Source organism: Paralichthys olivaceus, chromosome 8, assembly GCF_024713975.1.
Source record: "Paralichthys olivaceus isolate ysfri-2021 chromosome 8, ASM2471397v2, whole genome shotgun sequence".
Classification (NCBI taxonomy): domain Eukaryota; kingdom Metazoa; phylum Chordata; class Actinopteri; order Pleuronectiformes; family Paralichthyidae; genus Paralichthys; species Paralichthys olivaceus.
Genome location: NC_091100.1, coordinates 3,115,838 through 3,142,546, shown reverse-complemented (window position 1 = coordinate 3,142,546; position 26,709 = coordinate 3,115,838). Strand labels below are relative to the sequence as shown.

The following is a 26,709-nucleotide window of genomic DNA, read 5'->3' as shown; positions in this document are numbered from 1 at the left end:
ACCGTCTTGTTTTTCTTGGGTTGAAATATTTGGCTAGTATCTTCATGAATCAGTCATGTTTTGTTTGTTTTATAAATTAGTTTCCTGCTCAGTCAGCCATATTTCCAGAGCTACTAATTAGCCGACTGGTTAGTCTGGAGTTACACATGAATAAAAATAGCCGCTGATCAGAGGAGAAATTACTTTCTACAAATAGGATGGCTGGCGTCCATGGTTTGTGAAGCGCCGCTATAGTTATGAAAGTAAGCTTTGTGGGCAGTGGCAGCACTTAAAGTGGTTTAATGAGTTTCAGTGGTGACAAAAATGATCAAAATAAAGCTGAAAATAGTTAATTTATCATCATTAAAGCACAGTTTTCCTAAAAAAAAACAATCTGACTGTTAAATGATGAGGCATTGAAACTACACAGACCTGTGGTAGTTGACAGGATTAACATTTACTCACATCATTGATGGAGCCGTTAATATTCTGAACATCATTGATTGCTGACAAAACAGTGGCTTCACATGATGAATTCACATAGTGATAATGATGCAGTGGCTATATACTCACGACCATAGACTGTATATAAAGATGGACGACATACTTCCTCACTCTATCCAGAAATGAAGTTAAGACTCATCTAAGAATTCCAGCTGAACACAAATCGTGCACATATTGGCAACAACCACAGTTTATACTTTATTGTCCCTGGCATGTGGGAGGGTTTCTGTCTTGTACTGGGTTCCCTTCATCTCTTAACAATATACAACAAATAAACAGAATCTGTTCACAGCTCAGTTTTCATGTTCGCCAACAGTTGAAATTTAACTTCATTGAGACTCACGGAGTCTGAATGTTTCGTCTTTGACAGCAGTTAACTGAGCAGCGTCGGATTTTCACCCACATGGAAGTTTAACTGTTTGTTGATATAATGAATATCAGGTGCAGAATGTTCCATCCATGTGGGGTCATATTATTACCTGTTCTTTTTCTGTGTGTTGAGATCTTTGCAATCAAATGTATAAAGGGTTTGTACTTTTTGTCTTCTTTTTAAATATTTTCATTTTGCACAATCAGACATGAGAGTTTGAAAATTTAATTCATTAAGTTAAATGTAATATTTTTTACGATAAACACTGGTCAAAATGTAAACAAATATAAGGGAAAGAGGGATATAACTACTTCTTTTTAAGTTTTACGACATCATTTAGTTTGAGTCTGGAGTTAAAAGGGAATAAAATAAAATAAAAAACCTTAAGAATTTTGGCTTTAGCTATAAGAGACTATTACAACATATCGGGTGCTGAATATGTAGGAAGAAAAATGTATTGATTAAAAGCAGCAAAAGTCCTGCTTCTTGTATTGGGGTTATTGGCAATGCTTTATTTTACAAGGGTTCAGTTTATTTCCTACTAATCTCCTGAAATGTTTCCTGGAAAGAAACCATTTAATTTAGTGTTGACATAAGTGATCAGTTGGTGCGTTTCCAGTTATTTGCCTAGCTCACTGGATTTATAGTCAGAGAAGAGGAGGTCGGTGGAACAAACACACAACTCAGCGTAAATGAGGAATAACATTTCCATTAATACGCGACTGAGTTGTAAATATTCTCTGGTGTTTAAATGGAATCAGGAATCCATCTTGAAATGAACAATACAAATAATAACGATGAGAATTAAAATCTCTGCAATCACGACTAGAGTTCGAGATTGTTTCCAGGAAACTTTGAACAATGGAATAAAAACATTATAGCAGCAGTTCCCGGGGTGGCCGCTAGGGGCGCTACTGCACTTTAACGTTGAGTGCCAGCCACTTAATACAAAGAGGAGGAAGAAGAAGAGCAGTTGATGGCTACCTGAGTTATTTTTAAACCGATGAGCGACGGACGCGTTGCGTCTTTATGGATGAGAACTTATTGAAGAACGCGTTTTAACAAACTGATGTTCTGGATCCGGGCGGGTTCTGTCCTCTCCTCGCTGAGTGGTGAGTATTTTTAACAACAGCCCGTCGGCTAACGAGCTAGCTCCACTAACGCGCTGCGCTGGATGCTAACAGGAAGTGGCAGCTGCTCGTCTGCTCTTCGTGTTCGCAGCATTTTTAAAACCCGCACAGATTAGATTTCTGTGTTTGACGTGAATGTGCACGTGTCAGGGCTTTTAAACTGTGGCGTCACCGGCCTGTGTGGAAACACCGGAGCAGGCGTCAGCATCACAAGGAGAAGAGACAGCAGCTGAACGTTCAGATGAACCTGTGAAGCTGAGAAACACAGTGAGGAGGAGGAGGAGGACATGTTTTTAATGGTTTAATATGACATTATATAAATATATATGTTCTTTGACTGCAGGGATGGTTCACCTGTGCAGGTGGAGGAGTGGGTGACGTGTGTGAGTCCACAGAACACTTCTGGACTTTCAGGGGTTGAACAGTGTTGAAGCCAACTCCCAAACTTTAGAAGTAAATCAAACAGAAAGACAACACAACCTGCCTCCATTCTGCTCCTGTGGTGTCACCCTGGGGTCCAGAAGCCCTGACATTCAAGTCTGAAGCAGCTCTCGCTGAGGAGAACTGCAGCAGCAACCAGGACATTCAAATCTGAATGTCGGGGCTTGTCGACACTTGGATGACACCACAGGAGCAGTACGGATACACGCTATGTTGTCTTTCTGTAGTTTTGTTACGTTTGAACAAGTGGTCACCGGTTACTTCAAAAGTTTAGGATTTGGCTGAAACGCTGTTTACCCCCGAAAGCTGCAGAAGTATTTTGTGGACCCACATATATCGATATAATGCTCATGTGTTGTGCAGACGCCGTGCAGAAGATTATAACAAAGAAGAGTTAAAAACCACAACCTTCACTCAGGAGTCTTTAAAAACAAAAGAAATAGTAACGTTACTTTTATGGTGATGGATTATCATTATCATTATCGATTGATGCTTGATGAGGAAATCTTGATGCACGTAAAAGGAATACTACACATTTCCTTCAGCTTGTTGTGTTTTAAGTGAGCATTGTACAATTAAACACGTTACATCACCATTGCAGAGACTTTTAACAACAAACAAATTATTGGTCATCGTGTTTTGTCATTTGCTCCATTATCTACAATCAGCTCAACCGTTGTATGGTAACATATGTCAACAGGACTAGTGTCCTTCGCCCTGTCCCTCACTTACATAATCACTACACCTACACTTTACTCTCCCACAGATTGTAATGTAGATAATCAGGTTGGTTAATAAATAAATATGAAGATGAAAATCAGTCAATGTAACATGATATATTTTTGAAACTCTTTATGGGCAGATAATGACAAACACTTGACAAACAGCTAAAGACTTTTACAAATCTGAGATAAATCAATGTGTTATTATTGATCTATGAATCATTGTGGGGTGAGGATTGATTTAGTTTCATTGGGCAGTCCTTGTAACTAACATTAAACAGAGAAGTAAACTCTGCTCTGGTGGTGACCGTGCCGCCTCAGTACTCTACGTGCTGCAGACGTTAGTTGTGTTATAACCCGATGAGGAAGGTTGTCATAAATTCGAGCCGGCCTGTGTGACTCAGGCATGTATTGAGTCTATAAATAGTCCGTCTCCATTCTCGGGACCCTGGTGCTGTGACGAGGAGAGAGGACATGCATACTGTTGAAGTGGTTATTCCTGGGTCTCAGGTCCCAGGAGCTAAATGTTATGAGCTTCAAACACATGTTCAGTTTAGTGCAAAATAAAAAAACCAGCATATATCACACGTACTCCTTTAATTCTGCCTGGGTCTGCTCCAGGAGTTCACTGTTTTCAATTTGTGTTTCCCCCTAAAGTTTTGAACAACGTTGCAGAGACATATTGCCTTATCGCCGGCCATCTGCTCAGACAGGTGTCTGTTCTAACTATAGACCTTTGCAAACACAGACATTTTGATTTCGCCCAGACACAAACTCCAAACTTTAATTAATAACCTTAACGATGGCTGTGTTCCATGTGGCTGAGCGAGAAACACCGGAAACAGAAGCCATGACCATCGGTAATGCCGTTAATCACACCTGTGGGTTTACCCTGTTGTGCCGTCAGCGTATCTGCTTGGAGGAAAAAACGAACCACATTTTCAACTTGAACTTCTGCAACACGCTGCCAAGAGAAACATTCCACTGGCCCTTTTTTTTATCAGAGGAATGCATGTCTAATTATTCTGTGAGCGTCATGTTTTCAAAAACAAGATTTTATAATATGACCCCAGATGCACCGTGTGTAGAGTTCTCACCATCAAGTTCAAGTCAAATGTATTTATCTATTTAATCTAATAATCTCCTCATAGACATTCAGTTGAGTTTAGAGTTGGTGAAAATGAAGCATTACATTATTTTTTCCACTTTTGTCAAACTGCTCAGTGATCCCTCGTATAAAGGAATTTGCATTTGTCACATTATCTTGACTCATTTATCCAGATTTGTCCTTGAATTTGTCACCTGTCTGTGCATCTGTTAATATTATGCTGCTGCGAAAAACTGTATTTAATATTGAATATTTAAAATCGTCTCATGGTTTATTCTGCCCTCATAACATTAGTGCAGAAAAGCAGATGCAGGCCGTGATATTAGAGATACAGAATGCAGCAGGTAGACTTTAATTCACCTCTACCTGACTGTCGTGTCTCGTCTAGTTTCTGCTCCCCTCAGTTTATGCATTCTCTCTTCCCAAGGGTAACCGCAAAGAAAGGAAGCAATGAACTTCCAGGGTAGTCGGAGGCGAGGAGAGGATGGCATTGCCATGGTGATCGACTTCCTGCTGTCCAATGCTCGACTGGTTCTGGGAGTTGGTGGAGCTGCCATGCTGGGAATCGCTACACTGGCGGTGAAACGGGTGAGAGTGTTTGAGGTTGTTAGGCGCACGTCTGGGTTATTCATATTCTTACGTCTTGGGTATATGATGAAAAGAAAAATCATCTGTATTTTGGACGAGACATGAATCATTACGACTCAGAAGAAAGTTGTTTTTCTTTATTGTTATTTTATATAATCAATCAATATTATATAGTGTAAATATATATTTATGTTTTGTCTTCAATAGACCTTCACTATAATAATGAGACATACATCCCCCTCTGCCTCTGACACAGCAGCTCTTCACCTCTGACTATATGAAAAGATACGGCTCATAAGTGAAGCCAAAGTCTCTCGATTGCCCCCTGGTGGCTGGCTGCAGTACATGTCATAAACACCAATCAAATGTATTTTTGTCAAGAAGGGTTTGATGTAGTTTTTAATCGCGCTGATATTTGTTCAAGTCTTAATTTATCGGATAAGTTTGGTTTTAATTATTTATTTGACGCTAGAAAAACGAGATTAAACATCATAATTGACAGCTGAGACTGACTCATGATTGGTCGAGGTTGGTGCTGTGACCGTGTGCAACATGGCAGTGTGGGTATCCAGGATATTTGTGCTTCATATCTGGACAGTGGAGGCAACTGGAGACGTGTTGTCCATGTCTATACCGTTCTGTACATCTGTACAATATTTGACCTTTCAGAGTTTAGGTTTTGTTTTCATATTTGTCAAATGAAAACTTCTAATTTTATTACTGAATCAAAAAAAAAAAAAAGTCCATTCTGGTCAGAGTATTGTAGTAAAATCAATGTGAAGCTCAACCTTTGTGTCTCGTGACATCAGTGTCAGCTGATGAATCAATAATTCTTGACAGACAACCAATGAAAACAGCCAAGTAATCGATCGTATCTAACTGTTGTGTACAGAACATTATAAACTTTATTTTACATAGAAAATACACTTAAGAATATTCTCAGCAGTTAAAAATGTGAAGAAGTCAGACTGAAGTTCCATGAGGCTGAAGTTATCTGTGTGTGTGTGCTGTTCTCTATATTAGTGCAGTGCATTATCACCGCGCTGTCGTGCATGACTGCCCTGATTGTGACGATGAGTGTTTGTGTTCAGCTGATAGAGCGCGCAGGCCGCGCGGCCGATGACGAGAAGGTGGAGCAGAAGATGGCCGAGAGCTGGGAGGAGCTGAGCTTGGTCTCGGCTTCACCCAAGCTCATCACGAAGGGCATCGAGGGCGTGGTGATGAAACACGTTGCCAAGGCAGCCAGCGAACAGCAGAAAGGTATCACAAATAAAGAGAGCTTCACATTTTATTATTCTCATCTTCATTGTGAGCCCTCTGATATTACTTGACAGCTGCTTTAACCTTTCTCCAACTCAGATGACCTGAACCAGCAGCCTCAGATGTTGTCTCTGGAGGAGTCCAAACCTGAGTCAAAGTCCAAGAGGCTCCAGCTGTGTGTCCTCACTCTGCAGGTACTCTGACATTTCAGCTCCGAGCTCCTGAAGAGACATATTATGCATTCAGTCCTAACAGCTGCTGTAACAGCCCAGCTCAGTGTTGGCTCATTCATTTATGCATGTGTAACATGTTTTTTAAAGCGCAGTGCTTAGGGGATGTGCATTGTTATTCACTGCTTAGGCTACACTGAGTCCCTAGAGCCCTGAATCATCAAAATACAATGTGAGCGTGTGCACTGACTATATGGAAGAAGTCAGACAACCATGAAACAGCTTTGTGTTCGTGTGCAGAACATCCACACAAGTTAGAGCTGCACTGGGTCGTTCTAAAATGGCAACATGAGTTCATTTGCTCAGTAAATGGTGGTAGAGCGGCTGCGAAAGCATAACTGGACATAAGAGGATAATTGAAACAATGTGATTTGCCTTTGAGTAAAACCGAAGCAAATTATTTTTTATGAACTGTTGCACATCATAGTTTCCTGTTTGGCATCTCTGGAACTAACCGCATAGTGAAGAACAGTTGAAACGAAGCAGGAAATTAGATTTTTCTTGGCGAAAACCTTTAGCGTTAACGTAAAGATCAGGATTGTCCCGGTCTCCACGTTAAAATGCAGCAATTCTGGTGTTTGAACAGTGACTGATTTGTTCTGTCAAGACCTGTCGTCGTCTGAATCAGTGATTAACTGTGTGCAGGAGCGTCTGCAGCAGTACTACCACGCGAGGGCAGCACTCACTCCACATGAGGTCCACAGAGCTCAGTCTCTGGCCCTGGACATCTGCACTGAGATCCAGGGCTTCCTGCACAGCCGTCACCCCGACATGCCGTTGGGAGAAATGAATCTCGGAGGTTCTCTGCTGGACGACCTGCAGGTACAAACGTGAACAGGCTCACAAATGTGCTGCTTTTCTGACTGATGTAATTTTAAGCTTTGCACCTTTGCAGCTTTGTGATTTTCTTGTGCGAGTTGTGAAACGAATACGAGCTGAGTGTATTTGTGTGTGTGTGTGTGTGTGTTTAGGTGGTCACTGCAGACCATGCGTGTCTGCTGGTGCCGCTGCAGCTGGAAGCTTCTCTGTGGCGGCTCATCCCAGGAGAGGAAACTCTGCTCACACACCCGCTGCACTGGATGGTCCGCCGGGTTAATCTAGAATATTTCCCCAGAGGACGGAGCTACTGGGACAGGTGATCAATACTTTTACATTAACATAGAATCAAATCGATATTTTTTTTTAAAAATGACAGTGATGAAACAACAGAGATTTCATCAGACTTTGCTGCGCGCTGATTTAGTTTTAAATGATCAATGGAAGTATCGGCTCATCTCTCACCCGGACCAAGGTTACAGGAATCGGTGTCGTGACAGATGACCTGCTGTCCGTCACCGACCGTGTTGTCAATCAGCCTAAACGAGCACATGTCGCTATGCTGGCATGAAACCGAAACATCCGCGGGAAAATAAATAATTTCTCTAAAAACTTTCACTCCCCATGTCTTGTAGGTGCCTGGTGGGCGGTTACCTGTCTGCAGAAGCTGTTGTGAACATGTTTGGTAAAGCCGTTCTGGAAACTATCAACTGGCCGTCGATCAGCAGCGTGATGGACTGTCTCATCAGACCAGTCCCGGGAGGACCAGACCTGAGGCTGGAGATTCGGTGAGTGTGTCCTCTTGTGTATTGATCTGTGTTTAATGTTAATGCTTTAAGAGTCATCAGCACCAATGAAAGAGGCAAAGTATAGATCTGTAAGAAATCTGTAGTTGATGACGAGTAACAACCTTCACATTGTCTCTAATGGACAAATGTTTAAAGCCAAATTCTTTGAATAAGCTGAATATACAGGATGTTGAAACTAATTCTTTGTTTTTCTTTTTCATGGTGAGAAAATAAGGCAGTGCAGTGTGATGAAAGACAACTTGTCACAGTTACAGAGGCTTACAAGTAGAAAATCCATGTTTGTGATTTTTCCTTTCAAAGAAATCTTTCTGCTTTAATCCATTAGGCTTCGCAATGAGGAGGGACAAGAGACCAGTGATCCACCCTTGGTCGTCTCCATGTTGCCTCTGCTGAGGCAGGAGGACGTTGTTCTGACTGCCCAGCCTGAGCTCACCTCTCCCTGGGTCAACGCCTGGCACCTGTCGCTCTACCCGTGGGAAACTCAGCGTCTGGCACAACTTGACGCCGCTGACGACGGACGCCGCAGACACACGCTTAAAATCCTGAAGGCGGTGTGCAGACTGAACCCCGCCCTGCGACCGCTCAAAGCTGCCCCGCTGGCCAACCTCATCCTGCACCTCAGTGACAGTGAAAGCGACTGGACGGAGAACAGCCTGGATGTTAGATTCCAGCAGTGCATCACAGAGCTGATCGGCTACCTCGAGCAAGGGGCGTTACACAGCTACTTCAAACCAGCTGTCAATCTGCTGGGCGGCTTGTCAGAGGACCAGGTGGACCAGATGGGCTTCATGCTCTACTGCGCCGTGTCAGAGCCTGAAATACTGCTCATATGACTCGTCACTGCACACACAACACTTCACCTCTCAAGCTCTGACGCGCAGAGGTCAGCAGTTCATCTTTCATCGTCCTTGACGTTCGGTTCAAGGCAAGGACATTTTATTCGCACTTGCGATCTCCGCTCGTTTTAGCTTCTCCATCTGATGTTAATGGAAGGTAAGAGGGAACAGTTGCAATAAGGAAATGGCAGGTACCATGGACTGACCCAGAACGAGAAGCAAGGTGTGAAAGTGATAAAGGAAACGAGACTCTGCAAGGGAAGGAGCTGTGGAAGTGTTTATCAAATGTTACTGGAATGGATCTCAGTAAACCGATACCTCCGCCGAGGCCTTAACGGTCACTTTAGATTGAATCCAGCCGCACACATTCATTCATTGTTTTATTTAAAGGTTCTTTGTGTAGGATTCAGGTGAAAGGGATCTATTGGCTGAAACTGAATATGAAATAATCCCGGTGATGTTTTCACAAGTGTGTTTCAATCTAACTTGTATTAATTGTTTTCTTCACCCCTAGAATGAGCCTTTATATTAAAATACTTTATATTTACATTTACACCTCGCTACATGACTTCACCACTGGATGTCACTAAATTCCACACACTGAGCCTTTAAGGTTTTTCCGTTCAGCATTAAACAAGTTGTCTGGACCCATGCCAACATTTCCTGGGTCCTTTCTTTGGATTTGTCCGATCCTTCCAAGTTTCACGGAAATTATTCTGTAGTTTTTTTTTTATTTTTTAATTTATTAATCTTCCTGACAAACCAACAAACCAATGCCTGGCGGAGGTAATGATGCTTTGAGGGAGTAAGAGATGGTCAACATGGCCACATACAGCTCAGTATATCCATTAACAGCAGCGGAGGAGGACAGATTCTCGCTTAACTCCTCCTTTCATTCATAGCGCTCGCTCTGCTTCCTTTTGCCTAAATCTCCTTTAATATATTATAACTATGCAGAGAAATAATGAACTGCTGAATTCCACCAGGTGTCGCTGCACTTATTTAACCATTCAGAGTTGGGCTTCTTTAACTGAACGTGTATATTTTCATACTTGAGGTTGAAGTGTGCAGCATTTTTGGTTAGTTTAATGTCCAGTCTGCCAATAACATTTGGGTGAACTAACCCTTTAACTTATGATTAAAGTTGCCTTATGATTTTATGCCGTTGCTTTTAAATACAGAATGAATGTGGGGGGCGTTTGTGATTTCTTCTTTGTGGGTGTAAGAGAGATTTTCTGTGATTGAAACTGAAAATAAACACAAAACCATTTGTTTAGATTCTCACTCAGTTGCTCCTGTTTATCAGTGTTTGTGTTTAACACCCGGTGACACTGTCCGAGGGGAGTCATGCTCATTTTTCATTCACGAGAAAGTGTTTCAACTTCTGTGACTTTCAGTTGCGTAATCGAGCCAGCTGATCATTTCTACCATCAGCTGGGCCGCTGACATGTGATGACTTTCAGGAACAACACCGACCCTGTGTGATCCAGCTTCCTGCTCTTTGCGTCCGTTTCCACGCCACCCTTTAAGAAAACATTTAAAAGAAGAAGCAAAATTTGCCTCAAAACATTTTTTTATTATGTCGTAATCCTCGTCACTGTGTTTACACAATGCACCCGACTCAGATGTCGTGTTAATACCCAGCCTTCAGTTGTATTATTAGTAATAATGTGTACCTAATAAACTGCAATCAGAGTATTTAGAGCAGATATTCCATAAGTATTCCAAGAATCAAAAAAGGTTTTACTTTGAAAGTCCCGAAGGGAAGTCTGCATGAGGTCCAGCTTGTTTCGTGGTGAGGCGCCGCCCGCAGCTGCTCAGCCCGGGCGGGTGTTTACCGGCCCCGGTGCGTGTCACATGGCTGAATCCGGGTGAAGCGGGTTCACCTCACTCCGGTCCAACAATAAAACCCGAGGCCGGATTCATGTGGAAGCTGAATCATGGAGGAAGAGGAAGAGAAACCCGCAGACACCGTGTGACCGAGTGACCGCTGCCCGCAGGAGGAGCTCACTTCTCCGCGAAGTTTCTCCCAGAACACGACGCTTGTTTACGGGAAAGTTTTTTTTAAAATTTATTTTATTTTTATTTTATAACACGTGGCAGATCCAGGATCCGTGAAGTCAACCCGCGAAACAAGTTTCCAACTCCCGGGTTCTTGTGTCCGGTCCGGTCCGCTGGAGGCCGGGGGACACCGGGGCGTGCAGCCCGAGCTCCCCGAGCCACCCCTCCTGTTTCTCGGCTAAGATCCTCCATGGGTCGACCCTCCTCCTCCTCCTCTTCCTTCTCCTCCTCCTCCTACACCTTCTCCTCCTTCTCCTCCTCCTCCTTCTCCTTCTCCTGCCTGTGTGAAAGATGATCGGGTCACCGGACCTGCTGGCGTTCACCAGCTCCGAGGGCTTCGGGGAAGCGGAGGAGGACCATGGGGCTGCGGGTCCGCCTGAGGAGCTCTCTGTCCCGCTGCTGCCTCCCTCACACCCCTGGAGCTGCTCCGCTCACTTCCACAGAGACTTCATCCTGGTGGCGGAGTTCTCCGAGGAGGTGAGAGGGACAAGTACTTATACTCACAAAAACATCCTCAACGATGTATTTCAATGACATTCTACATCCCCATGTTGTTTTATTACACACATGTAAAGGGTCAGATGGATTAAATGTGAATAAATCTAATAACTTTGACAGTGATTTGGTTAAATAGACCCTTTATATTGAACTTGTGTAATAAAGTCACATGGAAATTGAAGTACACATTGTTTTTCTTCTATATTCTATATTTGGTAGATGTCACACCTCGTTAAGATCTATGAGACAAGTTGTGATTTGTGAAAATACAATTTGATTGATTGAAATACATGAATACATGCATATAACCATCTCGAAGTATTAATACAACTGAACTACATAAATACAGACATCATTTTGAGTGTGTGAGTATTTAAACATATCAGTACAGCTATGCAAAAAAACGACCTACTCTAAAGTATTCTCAGTAAGTTGTACTTGGAGAATTGAGAGTAAAAGTTTGTTGAAGCTGTTGGTCAAAGTTTCTCACTTTCAGATTCAGACCTGGAAACAACGTCGAGAACAATCTAAAGCTCAGCTTGTTTTCATCCTCAGGGCAATTCAGGTTTTTACTCTCACCTTGTTTTACCAGCTGTTCTTGTTTTCTGTTTATTCATGAAGGTTTTTCCTTTTTCCCCTCGAGTTTGTTATTCGACACATTGGACTTCCTTTGTTTTCCTGACGTCTTGGAACGAGTGTTTTCTTTAATCGGCTCAGCTAAAAAGGAGCTCTGTTGAAAAACAGGTTGAATTAATGAATTTATAAAGAATGAACAGCGAGGGACTCAAAGTACTTTATACTTTATATATATATATATATGTGATATTACTAATTAGATAAATAATATGATGAATATATAACTATGACAAATTGTAAAAGCAACATAAGAAGCTTTTAGAAAGAAGTTAAGAGTTAAATAAAGGATTAAAGATAAATATTTATATTATTTATCATTCAAACCTCTTCTGTGTTTTCAGGTGGGTCCAAAGCCGGTGCTGACGATACCGGACGACCCCAGAGTCATCGGCTCCTTTGACCTCAACCACTTCTCCGTCCGCATCATGTCCGTGGACTACCAGGCGTCCGGCCCCGTCCACGCCTCCCACGCCTCCCCCGGCCCCCGCCTCAACTTCAGCGAGGACTCAAAGGTGATCCTGGGAGATTCGGCCGAGGACGCCTTCGCGTACGTTCACCACCTGACCCTGTACGACCTGGAGGCTCGGGGCATGGTGCGTCCCTTCTGCATGGCCTACGTGTGCTCGGACCAGGCCAAGCTGATGGAGAACTTCACCGAACTGTCCACGTGCTTCTCTCGGGCGTCTGACAGCCTCAAGACGGGGAACAGGCAGGCGTTCTCCATGGAGCTGCAGAGAAAACTGCAAGAGCTCGAGTAAGATCAGAACCCACTTTACACAGCTGATATTATTTATTGCAAATGTTCAGGGGTCGGTGAATATGTCAACTTTAAGAGCGTCGACTAAATGAAAGTCTCTGCTTCAGGTACAGGAGGCTGACTCTGCTTCAGGAGACAAAACATCTGTCGACTGTAAACGGCCTCACAGAAGACGGAGGACAAGCCGGTGATCTCGAATCTGTGGAGCGTTCAATCTTAAACCACAGAGACCTCCTGCGCCAGGTCACATCCTACCCAAACAGGAAGCTCAAACAGCCTGACTTCCTGCCCTACGACCCCGCCGACTCCCTCGCTGATCCCACAGCTCTGCTGCCCACTGAGCAGAGCCCCCCCACGCCCTCCCCCCGCAGGTCCGAGCACAGCCTGAAGCCCCTGCAGGAGCTCTGCAACGACTACTTCCTCTCCTTGATGAAGGAGCAGCTGGAGGACACGGAGCTCCGCCTCCGAGGCGACAGGAGCGTCCTGCGAACTGTTCGGGTGTCGCGCTCCTTGTCCAGGAGGCTCACGCTCACCAACTTCTTGTTCGATTACTGGAGCACCGAGAACGAAGAGGAGGAGGAGAAGGAGGTCTCTGAGCTGCAGAGGGCGAGTCAGAGCGTCGTCAGGACGACCAGCTCTGAGCCAATGAGCCTGGAGTCTTTCTGCTCCTGTGTGGAGGAGATCCCCATCAAACTGGAGGCAGGAGGGACGGTGACCTCTGACCCCAGCGTTGTCATGGAGATGACAGGAAGCGTGAGCAGCAGCGACAGCATTGAAGTGCTCGGCACTGAGAAATCCTATCGGACGCAGCATGACGTCGATGGGTGTGACAGCAGAGGTACGACCGCTGATTAAGATCAACAGTTAGCTTCTTGAATTCTTTATCGAACAAACGGAAAACCAACGAAACAAACATCGGCTTCTCAAGTTTTACGATGATTTATAATTAATATTTTTGGATTTGAGAAGCAATTAGGAAGTCAGTGACTAGAGCATCAGTCCCCGCCGATTCAATCCAGACTCTGCACACGCTCGTATATCAGTAATAACAAAAAGTGCAAGTACAGAAATGTGATTCATTTGATATCAAATAAAACAGGAAACTAGAGTCGCATGTTTTGACTAAGGCCCAATGTTCCTCTTCTTCACATTTAAATCTGCTGGTTCAAGTTGCACAAACGTATAAATATCAGTTCCCCATTAATGCTTGATTTTATAAAACCAAGCTCCGTGAGTGATTCTTTGGGAAACTGCAGAAAATGTTAAATAAAATTATACAAAAATTCTCAATTTACCCCTTTTTCTCTGGACCCACGTCCAAATGTTTATAAACTTTTATTTAACAGTAAAGAATGCTTCAGTTTCTAAAATGTGACTTTGTTGTTTTTCGTCATGTGTTTTGTAAATCGTTCTGTTTTGACTCTAAATGATCAAATTTAATATAGAAATGAATCTGAGGATGAATCCAGCCGCTTGTTTACATCAGAACCAGCTGACAGTTTTCTCTCCTCATCAGAAACACCGGTCCTGCTGATGGACCCCCCCCTCAAACGAGCGTCGGTGGACACAGGTGCCAGACGCGTGCGAGCGTACGCCAGACGAGCCAACAGCGAGGACAGCATCGAGGTCCTGAGCACCACCGACTCCATCTTTCCCGACGACCTCACCGCCATCACGGAGGAAGAGGCGGAGCAGCAGCAGCCTCTGAGCAACGGCTGTGACGACGACGAGGAGACGCTGACGGAGTGTAAACCTCACAGCGACTTCAGAGAGGAGAAGATCCTGAACGTGACCAGCGAAGGACGCCAACATGAAGACGATCAGTTCGCTCAGAGGGACGACGGTGATGATGACAGAGAAGAGCCTCTAAAGGAAGTGACTGTTCGCGATGGCGTCGAGATCAAAGAGGAACCAGTCGAGTGTTTGAAGAAGAATCAAGAGCACGAAGACGAGCGTCCTAAGAAAACGTCTAAAATACTGAAAGGTAATGAAAACGTCTGTTACAGTATTTATCAATGGGGTTAAAATGATGACGTATTCCAACTACACAGATCTTTTTAGTCGAGAACTTGAAATTTTCCGACACTGATGCCGGTTTTCCAATGTGCAATACGTCACTTCAGCCTCTAGGGGTCTCCCAATCAAAACAATAACAAAAGACCCAGTTTGGTGAGGTTGTGAAGCAGCGTAGGATCATGGGAGTTCCCATAATCTCCCTGGGTCGCTTGGTTCCCTTGTGCGTTACTACGACAAAACATTTAACTTGGGCGGAGCCGTTTTAATGAACATGTAATATCTCCAAAGTGAGGGGACGGACAAAATGGAGGAAAGAGTCGAGTTCTGGCTCGTCCCCGGGGTCTCCTCTGGGTCGGAGGTTCCCAGTAAACCTCCCACGAGGAGGAGGAGGAGGAGGAGGAGGAGGCCTCCATGATAGTGTGGCAGCTCCAGTGTTAAAATGAAATAACAAAACAGTTTTTACTTCACAGTCAAAGAAGCAGTGGAGCTGATGCCAAACCTGTCCAAAGTCCGTCAGATGGTCCAGCTGGTGCCGGACCTCCGTGTGAACTTCGCCCCCCCCGTCGCCCTGGCGGAGGCTGAACGCTGGTCGCCGCCCCGCGCTCCTTTCAGGCAGCTGAGCATCGACGAAGCGTCTGACTGCACCAGCTTCACAGGCTCCTCGGAGCCCCCCTCCCCCACTCAGAACATCCACACCAACGCCCGTTCAGACAGGAGGAGAAGGAAGGCCGGTCTGAGGGCCCTCAGGTTCGTCAAGCAGAACTCCTTCTCCCATCATGCCGTGTTTTGCCTCTTGAGTGGCCGGCCGCTGGTTGTCATCGGAGGAGACGAGAGTCTGGTGAGGAAGCTGGTGGACGCTCTGAGCCTCTTCCTGCCGGCTCCCGATAGGAACGCTGTGACGCCGTGTCTGACGTCGCCGCTTCAACTGACTGACCTGCTCACCTGGAGGCTGATCGGGATACACAGGTACCACAACACACCAAACGGCCGAGCGAGCGAGAACATCTCCCTCGTATGTCCTCGCCCGGATTTATTTATCGGTTTTACAGGAAACAAACTCTTAATTATCATCAGTGGAAATGCAGCAGTTAGTCTGAAGTCACACTCGTCCTCTTCTCCGACACGTTCATAACGACCTCAGCTCCTCAATAAGACGCTTTGTCAGCTGAACGATGACTCATCAATTATTCGCTCTTCTAAACATTCTGAGCGTCATTGTTTCAAGACCCATCAGTGTTTCGTCACATGATTCTCCCTGCTCCTACTGACATTGTGTTTATTATCTATTTTTACATCGTGTGTATTTTAGATAACTGTGTTCATCCTATCTGGTTTATCTGCAGGGAAGTTATTTTAATTATTGTTCACGTGTGCCGGTTTTTTATGATCTTCTGTCTCAGTTGATTCTGGTGAAATAAAAATAATCAAATTATCAAGATGATTAAATCAGCCTGTTATGACTAACATGATGTGACACATGATTGAAATCTCAAGAAAGCAGTCGCGGTGAATTAAGATCTTCAGATGTAAAGGATTTGTTTGAAATGACAGAAAGCAAAACATTCAGTCAGGAGTTTGAAGATGCTGAAGGAGAGGATAGAAATAGTTTTCGGGTTTAAATGTATGTTTTAATACACAAACAGCCTCTAAAACTGTTCTTCTTCTCCTCTGGACCAGATCTCCCTCCAGCTCCTCGTCCAGCATCATTCACTCTCTGAGCCGCTACAGTCGTTACCTGGCTCTGCTGGACCTGGACCAGAGGACGCTGCGCTGTCCGTCATACTCTGGCTCCCTCATCAGCAGGATGGCCGATCCTCACAGCGCCATCAGCCGAGGCGCCACCTACCTGCTGCACCTGGAGAGCTGCCTGACCGCGCTGGTCAACCAGGCTCTGCTGTTCACGTTTCGTCCTGCCTCACGACGTCCCAGCGGCACCGACGGAAAAGATTACCCCCCCGCACCAGGATTCTGCGGCAGCGAACATGACGCGAGAGTGATGAACTTCCTGTCCGAGCTCATCAAACAGCGCCACGCAGGACGCGGACCGCCGGTTTTAAGGTTCTCTTACAGCTCGGTGCAGCTTCACAGAAACACGTACACAACATGAAGTCCACGAGACACCGGAAGAACACAAAACGAATGCACTGAATTCTGTGTAATTTTATCTGATGCTGAAGGTTTCACATCATCTGACACTGTGAACATGTGACGACAAAACAATCACATGATGTTTGTATGTTGGTGTGGTTACATGATTCCTGCTCCGTCATGTATCTGTTTACTGTACATTAGTGCACTAGTGTCTCTCGGGCACCAAAAACCTTTAACATGCTCGACGTGTCAAGTACTTAAAGGTTTTTCTTTTTATTGAAGTGTGTTTTTAAAATGTAGGTTTAACGTGTGAACTCTGTGATTTTAGACAATTGAGCCACGTGTGTGCAATTTTAAACCAGCAACAGTCTGAACGCAGAATCACACGGAGGCTGATTCAGTTTTACGTTTAGTATTAAAACAGTCGAGCTGAAGCTTCGAGCTCGATTCTGATTTTAAAGATGGACGACTCACTTTCCAGTCGTCCATCTTTAAATAGTTTATGGTTCAACTCGACCTGTTGGTGAAGACGTTTTTAAAATGTAGCCATGGATTTTATTATTTTTCTTGTGAAGCACTTCGTGAAATCGTTTTAGTTTCAATAATTAGCAGCGGTGGAAGAAATATTCAGACAAAAAGTATTCGTACAGTATAAATTACTCTAATAACAAAATTCAAAATCCAGATTCAACGATCTGTTGTTTGTGAAATATTTGTTGTCAATCAATGTGCACTTTGGTGAATTTTACTTTTAAACTCTGATTTGTTCCGTTTTCTCCACCACGTACAGGGAAACACTTTTATTTGACAGCTTTAGTTAATTCCCAGATTATTTATATTTCTACACATATTTTTAATGCTGGAAAAAAACTAAAAACTTCCACCACTTGTCCTTCAAACTCTAGAAAGTACGACAACGTGTTTTTTGTGAATCACTGTACTTTTCTGTTTATTTCACGTCACAAGCCGGAGCTGATTTTAACGTGCGTTTACGTTCCCTGAAAATTTCACATTCTTCACACGGGAATTCAAAATGTTAAACAATAACCAAGAGCGACCGAGACGTAATTCTTCTTCTCTTCCACTCAATCGATTCATAAAGCTGTTATTCTTTTTTTTATTTACAGTTACATAAATGTCTCAATAAAAATAGTGAATATCTAAAAGTGTTTCCAGAAAGTAAACAATCATTTAATTAAAAGAAAAGAAAATCTCACAGAGCCGGATTAAACTTTTTTCCTGTTCAGATCAGACCGTGAAAAAAGATCATGAAAGAATAAAGCAGCATTTAGTGTAAATGATCCTTCTGACTTCTGCGTGAGGTTGAAGTCTCTCAGTGCTCGACTCTGTGGTGGAGACGTTGCAGTAACCGTGGCGATTCAAGATGTTGAGCGTGTCGATGTGCAATCAGGACAATCTGCAAAGACAAAGAAAATATTTTTAACTTTTCCGCTGTTTCAAGTTTCTGATATTTTTATTATTTCCACAAACAATTTTGTAATTTTTTTTTTTTTTTTTTTCCTTAGGTGCAAATGGAGAAATGTATTAATGTGAAATATATTAAGAAACATCTACTCACACACCAGTTTTAAACCCTTAATCAACACTAGTGCTGGATGATTAACTGACTAATTTAAGGTATTTATTAAAAATGATTTGAAGAAGTTGATGTTTCTGATGCAGTAATTAAACATGATTGATTGTATCTGAACACCGAACCAATTATTCAGATCAAATAACGGCCTGAAGCGACCAAACGCCGTTTACTGAGCGCAACTGCTGTCAGATCAGTTCTCGTTGTCTTTCTCACAGTGTGACCGTACAAACTTTACAAACTTCTTAATGTTTTGTCTGAACAAGAATCCAAAAACACTGAGTCTATCATCTGAAAAATGAACTTTCTGTTGTGTCTGAAGTCTTGGTCACCATTGACTTCAGGTTTACTCCTGAAACTCCAGAAGTGTTTTGTGGACTCGAACACTTCACCCGCCCCTCCGTCGGCAGGGTGGTGAGTAGATAAAGAGTGAAATTGAATTTACGGACGGACAACCCATAATATATAATACCTCCAGCCACCGGGTGTCACTGGCGGAGGCTTAAAAGGATCAGTTAATGAGGATGGTGATGAGTCAGCAGATTTAAAAAAAAAGGCTTGTGATGTGTTTTCTTTGACAAACACTGAGTGAAAGCTGAACTTGATTTATAGTCGGATTGAAAACAAACATTATCCACCGGTGAAGGAACGAGCAGCTGCTGAGAGCTGGGACTTACCGCTAACACTGCGACTGGGCCTTCACTTGGGAGGAGAAGAGATTAACCACTGCTGGGCTGCCTGCAGGACGGAAACACAGAGACAAGAGTTAAAGATCGAAACCTCCGGCAGGTCCGATCCACAGTGAAGGATCACCCCATGTGACTAACAACTTACAGTAGGTGCTGATCACCACCACACAAGGAGAGGACATGGAGAAAAAAAAACACAAGGGGCGACAGATCAGATCCAGAGCCTCTTAACGCCTTTTTAAAATCCACTTTGAAAAGGAGAGAATCAAAACTCTACAGCTGGAACTTTGTGGCTCAAAATGAATAAGACTCACTGATCCCAGTTCTCTGCTGAAGAAGACAGAGTGGGTGTGACAGAGCGGAGAAACAGTAATGAACTATCCCCATCTGTCAGAAACAGAAACAGAGAGATGGTTTGTTAAGCAGCTGTTTTCATCAGGAGGGGCGGAGTGTGTGTGTGTGTGTGTCTGTGTGTGTGTGTGTGCGCGCTCTGTTTACATACCCAAGGGTAACTTTTTAAATACAGATTAATGACACGTCGTGATGACGTCACCATGACGCCGTTCACGCCACATGACGACGCACAATAAGCTGCGGATCGTGTCTCTGAAGTTATTGATTGCAAAAGCTACTGCATTAAAACTTTACATGATGTCATTTCCCTGCGTTTATAGTGATGTCACGATGACATCATGCCACCGTGAATTCATTTTCAAACTACATAAGCTTTCAGTCTCTAATATTTGCAGAGATATTTTTGGAAAATACCATAGTTTTGTTCTGATATTTGTTATCTGGAGATAATCTTCCCACCAAGTCCGGAGGAAATATGTTTCTGTGAAACAGGTGAAAACTTTACCCCGCTTGCCCGAGTGCAGGGAGAGATTTTCCACCATCAGTGGCGCTGTAGAGCAACATTAACGAGTGGACGCCGATATTGCTCATGTCGCTCACATACCCGTTGTGTTTTCCACCTCCTGCGTGACCTCCTGTAAGAAGGAGTTGAGACGTTCTGCGTTGGAGGACAAAGTGTCCCACAGCCACCAGAGGGCCCACACGTTCTCCTGAGAGACAGAAACAATATCGTTAAAAACCATCAAACATGTAGATTCTCGGTTCAGCTTCATGACTCATCCAGACGAACACAGTTTCACTTTGAGAGAATTCATCCATGTCGGAAAACTGTTTCACCTCCGCTGAGGAGGTGATGATGCGGAAAAAGCACAGTGCGATAAGTGATAGATCCTGTGATACCATTTGTTTCCTTTAATGAAAATGTGATGAATGAGATGTAATGTCCACAAACAGGATGAGACACTGCAGAGAGAAAAGTAAAACACCTTGAATGTGTTGAGGACAGGGAGAGCCGGAGTCAGAGCAGCACTGAGGATTCTCAAACCTAAAGCTCCTGTAACCAACAGCAACAAGGCCTGATCTGGGTAAACCTGTAAAAACAAAAGCACACATTTACTAACGGTTAATTACCACTTGTACACACACACACACACACTCACTCACAAACGCACAGACTCACCTCCTGAAAGAAACGTGGGATCTGTATATTTGACCCCTGCGGCTTGAACAGAATCGAATTCACAACGGCCTTTGCTTCCTGAAGTCCGGACATGGAGGAGAGAAGAATTGTGAGTGAGACCAAAAACCACCAGTATAAATAAATAGAAAAGGAATTTTCTTTTCTTTTTTGTTGTTTTAAATACGTTTGTAAAAGAGCTAGAAATGCATACTTGCAGAAACTGTGGGTTAGGGGCTGGAAGAGCGGTGAGTGACCCACAGGAGGGTACGTTGACCAGCGTGAGTAAACGGGTCCAACACTCCGACTGAATCAGGGAAAAAAAAGCATCAGACAAAAGGTCACGGATTGAGAAAAAGGAGGAACACTTAATTTAAATGCAGTGGCAGCGTTCCCACACGTGGGGCAAATGATGTCAAATGTCAACATAAAGACGAATTTTCAGGAAAAAAAACAAACTCAGTAGATTTTCACGAAACGAAAACACATTCCATTTCTGTGCGTATCCGGACGAATGACTGGATCCAGGAAACGTTCTTTCACTTTTTAAAACAACAACAAACTAGAGCAGTGCTGAGTGGAGCGCACAACACAAATTTAATCGAGCTGCACCGAATCACTCAATAGATTTAATTTCCCGAGACGTTCCTGACTGTTTTCCTCTGTGATAACGATAACAAACTGGATCCACACTCAAAATTATAGAAAAATATAAAGATTTATATAAAAAATTGGTTCTTCCTTGCATCTTTTCCCCGAGTGTCATGATCATCCGCTCTGTTGTATTTGCGTATTACTACTGACGCTGAAAACAAAACTCATTTTAAGCAATAAAAAGTTGATGTTCTGCTGTTTTACTGTGAAAACTGAGGTTTGCATCAAGGACGATGGGATTTTTGTAAAAAAAAAAAAAAAAAGCTGAAAACTGAACCGTGATGAATGTTGTCGACTTACGTCAGCGTAGACGGCAGAGCAGCAACTCTGAAACCGGAGAGCAAACTTCACCAGCTCAGCACGCTTCAGTGGAACAGCATCTAAAGAGACAGGGGGGAGTTTTACTTTCCGCCCTAAAACAAATATCCTCAGTTGTTTTAGTTAAAAAGAATGATGTGATGTCATACAGCTCTGTCTGACCTCCAATTGGCTCCCATGTGGCATCAGAATGGCAGAGCTCTGTCATCTGACTAACCACCAGCTTTGGTGCCATCGCCGTTTCAAAGATGCGGAGATAAAAGAGGAAGAGGAGCGGTGTGAGGCGCGAGGCGGGGGCATTCAGCAGCGGCACCAAAGCCCCGCAGGCCAACATGAATTCTCCCTCCAGGCACATGAAGTAAGGTATGAGGTCCTGAAGCGGCTGGAAGCTGTCGGAGACAACGTGACGTTACCGATCGTGTTTAAATATAAAAATCAAAAGATGGTAAGAATTTAAATATTTCACATTCCAAACATCTTTTTTTATTTTGATTATCTTTTACTTAGTTGTGTATTTTCATGACTTGAATAATCATGCCAGGAAATAAATTATTATAATTTCCCAGAGCCAACGCTGATTGTTCATTTTTATTATTGAAAATGATTGATATGATTGTTCCAAAAGCTAAAAACTAAGAGATCGAACATTATACATTTTACTTTCAAAATAAATCTGGATTATAATTTGGTAATAAATGTCAATAAATAGAGAAAACGTCCATCAAAATGTCCCAGAGTCCTTTGTCTTGCTCTAAAATACTTTATTTTGTCTTTATTTTATTTTAAGAGTAGAAACTGAAAACATTGAGATTTAAGAGGCTGGAAGATAATCTCTCTTTAAAAACAAACAAATCAATAAATAAAGGACTAGTTGATTGCTCGGGTAACTGATTGTCTGAAAACAAATCTGTAGTAAACTTAATATATTTGGGTTTTTTGTACGTGTCATATTTAAAAAACTTTATACTTTTAATTCACTCCACAACAAAAAAAAAAAAAAAAGGAGAAAGCAAGTTAAGTATTTTGGGTCATTGGTTTTTAACACTCACAGTTTGACATCATCAGTCTGGACAACTCGTAGGTAGCGAAACAACTCTCTGTACCTACAGACACACAACACAGACAAGTTTGGTTTTAAAGGCCAAGTGTGTGTGTGTGTGTGTGTGTGGTATGGGGGAGTACCTGTGCTGTCGCTGCAGCAGCTCTGTTCTCAGTTGAACTATATGAATCTGTTCAAACAGGACGTCCTTCTTGCCTTTGTCTTTGCGGACACCAGACACATTCTGTCCCTTCAGCACCGTCACAAGCAGGATGTCATCCCAGGGACGAATACTCAGACTGCAGCATGAACACACACACACACAAGTTACAATAAAAAGAGGCTTCAATATTTAACCTTGGGGAAAAATTAAACACACACTGTTTGTCTCACTGTGAGATCTGGACACACACCTGTTCTTCATGCTTTTCAGCTCAGCTGGTAAAACTCTGTCTGTGTAAAAAACCTGCAGTTTGTGGATGAAATCTGAAGTAAAATCATCCATCACGATCTGTCTCTGCACCGACGCTACAACCCTGAAAACACACAAGCGCACAAACAGAGGGAGCAGGTAAATATCCAGGTGAATTCATCGACTGATTATAAAGAGCAAAGGTACGACAGCTCTCTGAAAGTGAAGCCAACTCCTCTGGATTGCCCCCTGGTGGCTCCAGGTGGAGACATAATCTTTATGAACAGTCTACGTGTGAATTAATTACAGATACAACACAGGAAAGGTTTCTGTGTGTGGGCGTGTCGTTACCTCTGCAATAGCACCACTTTAGCCTGGTTGACATTGGCCATGAACGGGTGCAGGATGTAACCTCTGGAGAGAATCAGATTAATCACAAACAAATGAGTGCACACAAAATTCAAATTTAGGTAAAACATGAATCTAGAACAGAAAGGGCTTCTTTCTGCATATACATGAGTGTGTGTGTGTGTGTGTGTGTGTGTGTACCCTGAGGATTGAAAATGTTTAATAAATTGTTCTGCGGCTCCCAGTCCCATGATGGCAGCAGCTCTGCCGTTCTGTTTGTCTGCTTGGTTGAGGAACGATGACACAAACTCGTACACGTGCGTGTAACTGCGGAAAAAGAAACATCAATGTTTAAACTGCACCTCCATCACGTTCCGTGTTGGTTAATAAAGTTAGTGTTCGGGTGACGAGGTTCCGGATCCAGATTGAAACAAACATAAGGTCAAAACTATGTGGACAATCCTTCGTTCACACTTTTGTGTTCTTTTGATCTGAGGTCCAATTAAAATGTTCCCTGTAGAGCCTTTGATGTCTAGTATGAGTTTCCTTTTCACTATATTCCCACAGCGGCCATTTTCTTCCGAGGGAATTGACCTCATTCCCATCCAACACCTTTGAGACGAACTTGAGCTCAGGCCACGTCGTCCAACATCATTATCTGACCACACTAACAATCACTCCTGCAGCAGGGTTTCAACTTTCCTGCAGACAGTAGACAGACTGTTTTCATATTTATATCAGGAATTTTATAATAAAAACTCACACATCTCTTACATAGAAACAGAGTAAGCTCATCTGAGGGTGGATGGCTGTTTTTTCTCGTGGATATTATAAACACATCTGCTGCGTAACTCACTCATAGATGATGTCCAGCTGGTTTGGAAGGTTCAAACCTCCTTGAAACACCTTTCCTTTCAGGAAGATTGACAACTGAACATAGAGCTCTTGCCTGAAGCTCTGAAGCATTGTCTCTAAAAAAAAACAGAAGACAGATCCGATGGCAGTGAAATGACGTGCAATTAAAAACAATAACAAGCGGTTCAGGTCGCCCCGGATGTGAACACCTGTCTCTGTAAGTGAGCGAGTACCTGCAAGACGGAGGTGAGCATCTATTTCAGACAGAGTGAGGTTGAAAGGCTTCAGTCCTCCCAGCAGTGAGCTGCTCCGCTGGTTGCTCCAGAAGTCGCTCCTTTTGTGGCTGTTGCAGTGACACAGGCCGCTCTGACACCACATTACACACTAGACAACACACACAACACGGCAATCTTGTGACAAACGTATCCAAAAACTATTTTCACATTTCCTCTGTAGGTTTGCGGCTGTTTTGTATTTCACACACACACACACACACACACACACACACACACACACACACACACACACACACACATGTGTTAGTGCACGTAGCTCATTCTCCACGTTTAGTTTAAGTGTACGTTTAAGGAAGACGGTCAAGTCCCAATGTGTCTGTTGTCTGTAAAGTTTTTAAAAACCGTCTTGCTCACACTGAATATTTAAACTGAGTCAGTTGGGCTGTATTCAGTCCCTCCTGCAACAGATCAAGCATCTTTACACACTGCATCATCCACATACCACTGACGCCAGCTTGTCACAGATGTAGCAGAAGCACTGGTCACATAAGAGCTGGTTACTGGCCACAGGAGAAGCCACCTCACAATCTGTAGCCCTGAGCAGGACAGAAGAGAAGCAGGGTTATTATCTTACATTGGGGGATGGCAGAATTTCCCCAAGTGTGTTTACTCACGTGAAAGGATGAATGGGACAGTCGTAGCGTGCGTGAGGCAGCACCTCAGCACGGCGGGAGAATGTGATGACCAGGTCTTCATCCAGAGCACTTTGAGATAGCACAACATCTGAAACACAGAGGGAGGAGGAGGAAGAGGAGCCGCTGATGAGCATTTATAACCTCCAATCTTCACACATAATACAGGTGAATAATGTTGATACCATTCTTCTTGATATCCTCCACCTCCACTATGAGAACTGAGGCGTCACTGCACGATCGGTCAGGTTCTTCATCATCATCACTGAGAATGATTATTTCTCCATTGTCCCCCGTTGTACACATCAGAAATGTCTGGGAGAAAACAAGGAAAAGAAAACTTGTTCTAAAGTTATTGTACTTGAATAATAACTAAGTAAGTTTTCAATCTTAATTGTGTCTCTGCTGATAAAGAAGAGTTTAAAACCGTCACTCAGGAGCAAAATCAGTCTCTAAACTTACAAGAAACAATAGTGCGGCATTTCTCGTGATATTCATCGATACTGACTGATTTGAATCTTTTTATTTTGATCTAACTTCTGTCCATATATCGTCCAGCCCTGGGATCTTGTTTGTTACTGCTGCAGTCGTCTGCTCCACGTCTGCGTGACACTGAAGTGTGTAAAGTGCTGAGCTGAGGAAACTGTTGCTCCTCTAAAATGATTCATGGTCATTCCTGTACGTCATCGAGTCCTCAGCAGTAAACACGAGTCGATGAGATGAGCTGTGATAATAAAGAAATAATCGAAACATACGTTCCTCCATCTATAGTGGGTTCATCTGTAAATGTTCATAGATGAAACCATGTGTGTGGGCTGGACTCTTAATGTTAAATTATTATTTCAAGCAAGTAAAGGTTGAAGTTTAATCGACACAAATCTCAGCACATTTATCAAATGAGACTTCCTCACTGAGCAAAACAACATGTAAACAAACACAACACTTTTAAAACACTTGCTGTTGATGACTGATTATTATAGATGCTGGGATTATTACAGTCATCATAAATGTCCGGACTTAAAATGAGACGTTTGTTTATTTAATCTTAAGTTCTTCAAAAACCTTCACGTCGCTTTGCCACTGAAACTAAAACACGTTGAACTTTAAGTTACTTTCAGGAAGCTAGCTGTTAGCTTCCACCAGGGCAGCGAGCTCAGAGTTAAAACCCCAGAGTGTCGGTTTCCTCAGCCGCGTCTTGTTCCAGAGTTTGATTCAAAGTGTATTCACGTGTTTGTGTTGTTGTTGTTGTTGTTGTTGTTTATCGGTGTTCTTACCTTTGTTTACTGTCGCGTCACCAAAATAAATGTTTCGCGCCGGGTTTCTCAAATCTGATAGCACCGGAAGTCGCACGATTTCTTCTTCTTCGTCTTTATTAGCAACTCGCCAGCTGTGTTTGCTGCCCTCAACAGGACCGGACTGGAACTTGAGGTAAATACGAAGGCAACATAATATAGAATAATATGATATCATATAATCAAACTAATGAAAC

General features: G+C 43.2%; 3 protein-coding genes and 1 long non-coding RNA gene across 7 annotated transcripts; 2 read left to right on the top strand and 2 right to left on the bottom strand.

Annotated features, from left to right (window-relative positions):
* Positions 1-1,769: 1,769 nt before the first annotated feature.
* mief2 (mitochondrial elongation factor 2) lies at positions 1,770-10,077 on the top strand. The gene is made up of 8 exons (XM_020106229.2): positions 1,770-1,965; positions 4,682-4,842; positions 5,934-6,102; positions 6,202-6,296; positions 6,978-7,154; positions 7,304-7,467; positions 7,784-7,936; positions 8,283-10,077. Exons 2-8 carry the CDS (start codon positions 4,705-4,707, stop codon positions 8,788-8,790), a joined length of 1,404 nt encoding a protein of 467 aa, XP_019961788.2. The 5' UTR covers positions 1,770-1,965; positions 4,682-4,704; the 3' UTR covers positions 8,791-10,077.
* On the bottom strand, positions 9,535-11,041 carry LOC138411062 (uncharacterized). Its single transcript, XR_011243701.1, has 2 exons — positions 10,541-11,041; positions 9,535-10,316 (listed from the first exon to the last, which is right to left on the bottom strand). It is a non-coding gene; the product is annotated as an uncharacterized lncRNA (long non-coding RNA).
* smcr8b (Smith-Magenis syndrome chromosome region, candidate 8b) lies at positions 10,273-18,516 on the top strand. The gene is made up of 6 exons (XM_069529323.1): positions 10,273-11,331; positions 12,330-12,742; positions 12,853-13,583; positions 14,262-14,729; positions 15,232-15,727; positions 16,439-18,516. The coding sequence occupies exons 1-6, from the start codon at positions 11,146-11,148 to the stop codon at positions 16,866-16,868; spliced, it is 2,724 nt and encodes a 907-aa protein (XP_069385424.1). The 5' UTR covers positions 10,273-11,145; the 3' UTR covers positions 16,869-18,516.
* LOC109642172 (uncharacterized) lies at positions 17,774-26,634 on the bottom strand. Of its 4 annotated transcripts, none has more exons than XR_011243700.1 (20): positions 26,495-26,634; positions 25,406-25,535; positions 25,203-25,311; positions 25,031-25,124; positions 24,526-24,676; positions 24,294-24,408; positions 23,639-23,764; positions 23,441-23,503; positions 23,091-23,213; positions 22,821-22,976; positions 22,688-22,741; positions 21,801-22,027; positions 21,621-21,700; positions 20,881-20,973; positions 20,670-20,747; positions 20,476-20,580; positions 20,094-20,199; positions 19,281-19,522; positions 19,124-19,184; positions 17,774-18,269 (listed from the first exon to the last, which is right to left on the bottom strand). XR_011243700.1 is itself a non-coding variant. In XM_069529329.1 (20 exons), exons 2-19 carry the CDS (start codon positions 25,524-25,526, stop codon positions 19,166-19,168), a joined length of 1,893 nt encoding a protein of 630 aa, XP_069385430.1. In that variant the 5' UTR covers positions 25,527-25,535; positions 26,495-26,634; the 3' UTR covers positions 17,774-18,269; positions 19,124-19,165. The 4 variants fall into 4 exon arrangements, 3 of the variants coding, with proteins under 3 accessions (XP_069385430.1, XP_069385431.1, XP_069385432.1); XM_069529329.1 differs by having other exon boundaries at positions 19,450-19,522; XM_069529330.1 differs by lacking the exon at positions 26,495-26,634 and adding an exon at positions 26,333-26,473 and having other exon boundaries at positions 19,450-19,522.
* Between the last annotated feature and the right edge of the window lie 75 nt (positions 26,635-26,709).

Bases quoted from the DNA above. Each gene is read 5' to 3' on its own strand.
- mief2 (XM_020106229.2), top strand. From the start codon at position 4,705: ATGAACTTCCAGGGTAGTCGGAGGCGAGGAGAGGATGGCATTGCCATG. The intron at 4,843-5,933 runs GTGAGAGTGTTT...GTTTGTGTTCAG, and splicing joins CTACACTGGCGGTGAAACGG to CTGATAGAGCGCGCAGGCCG. The intron at 7,155-7,303 runs GTACAAACGTGA...GTGTGTGTTTAG, and splicing joins CTCTGCTGGACGACCTGCAG to GTGGTCACTGCAGACCATGC.
- smcr8b (XM_069529323.1), top strand. From the start codon at position 11,146: ATGATCGGGTCACCGGACCTGCTGGCGTTCACCAGCTCCGAGGGCTTC. The intron at 13,584-14,261 runs GTACGACCGCTG...TCTCCTCATCAG, and splicing joins CGATGGGTGTGACAGCAGAG to AAACACCGGTCCTGCTGATG. The intron at 15,728-16,438 runs GTACCACAACAC...CCTCTGGACCAG, and splicing joins AGGCTGATCGGGATACACAG to ATCTCCCTCCAGCTCCTCGT.
- LOC109642172 (XM_069529329.1), bottom strand. From the start codon at position 25,526: ATGTGTACAACGGGGGACAATGGAGAAATAATCATTCTCAGTGATGAT. The intron at 20,974-21,620 runs GTAAGTCGACAA...TCCCTGATTCAG, and splicing joins GCTCTGCCGTCTACGCTGAC to TCGGAGTGTTGGACCCGTTT. The intron at 20,748-20,880 runs GTATGCATTTCT...TCCGGACTTCAG, and splicing joins CTAACCCACAGTTTCTGCAA to GAAGCAAAGGCCGTTGTGAA.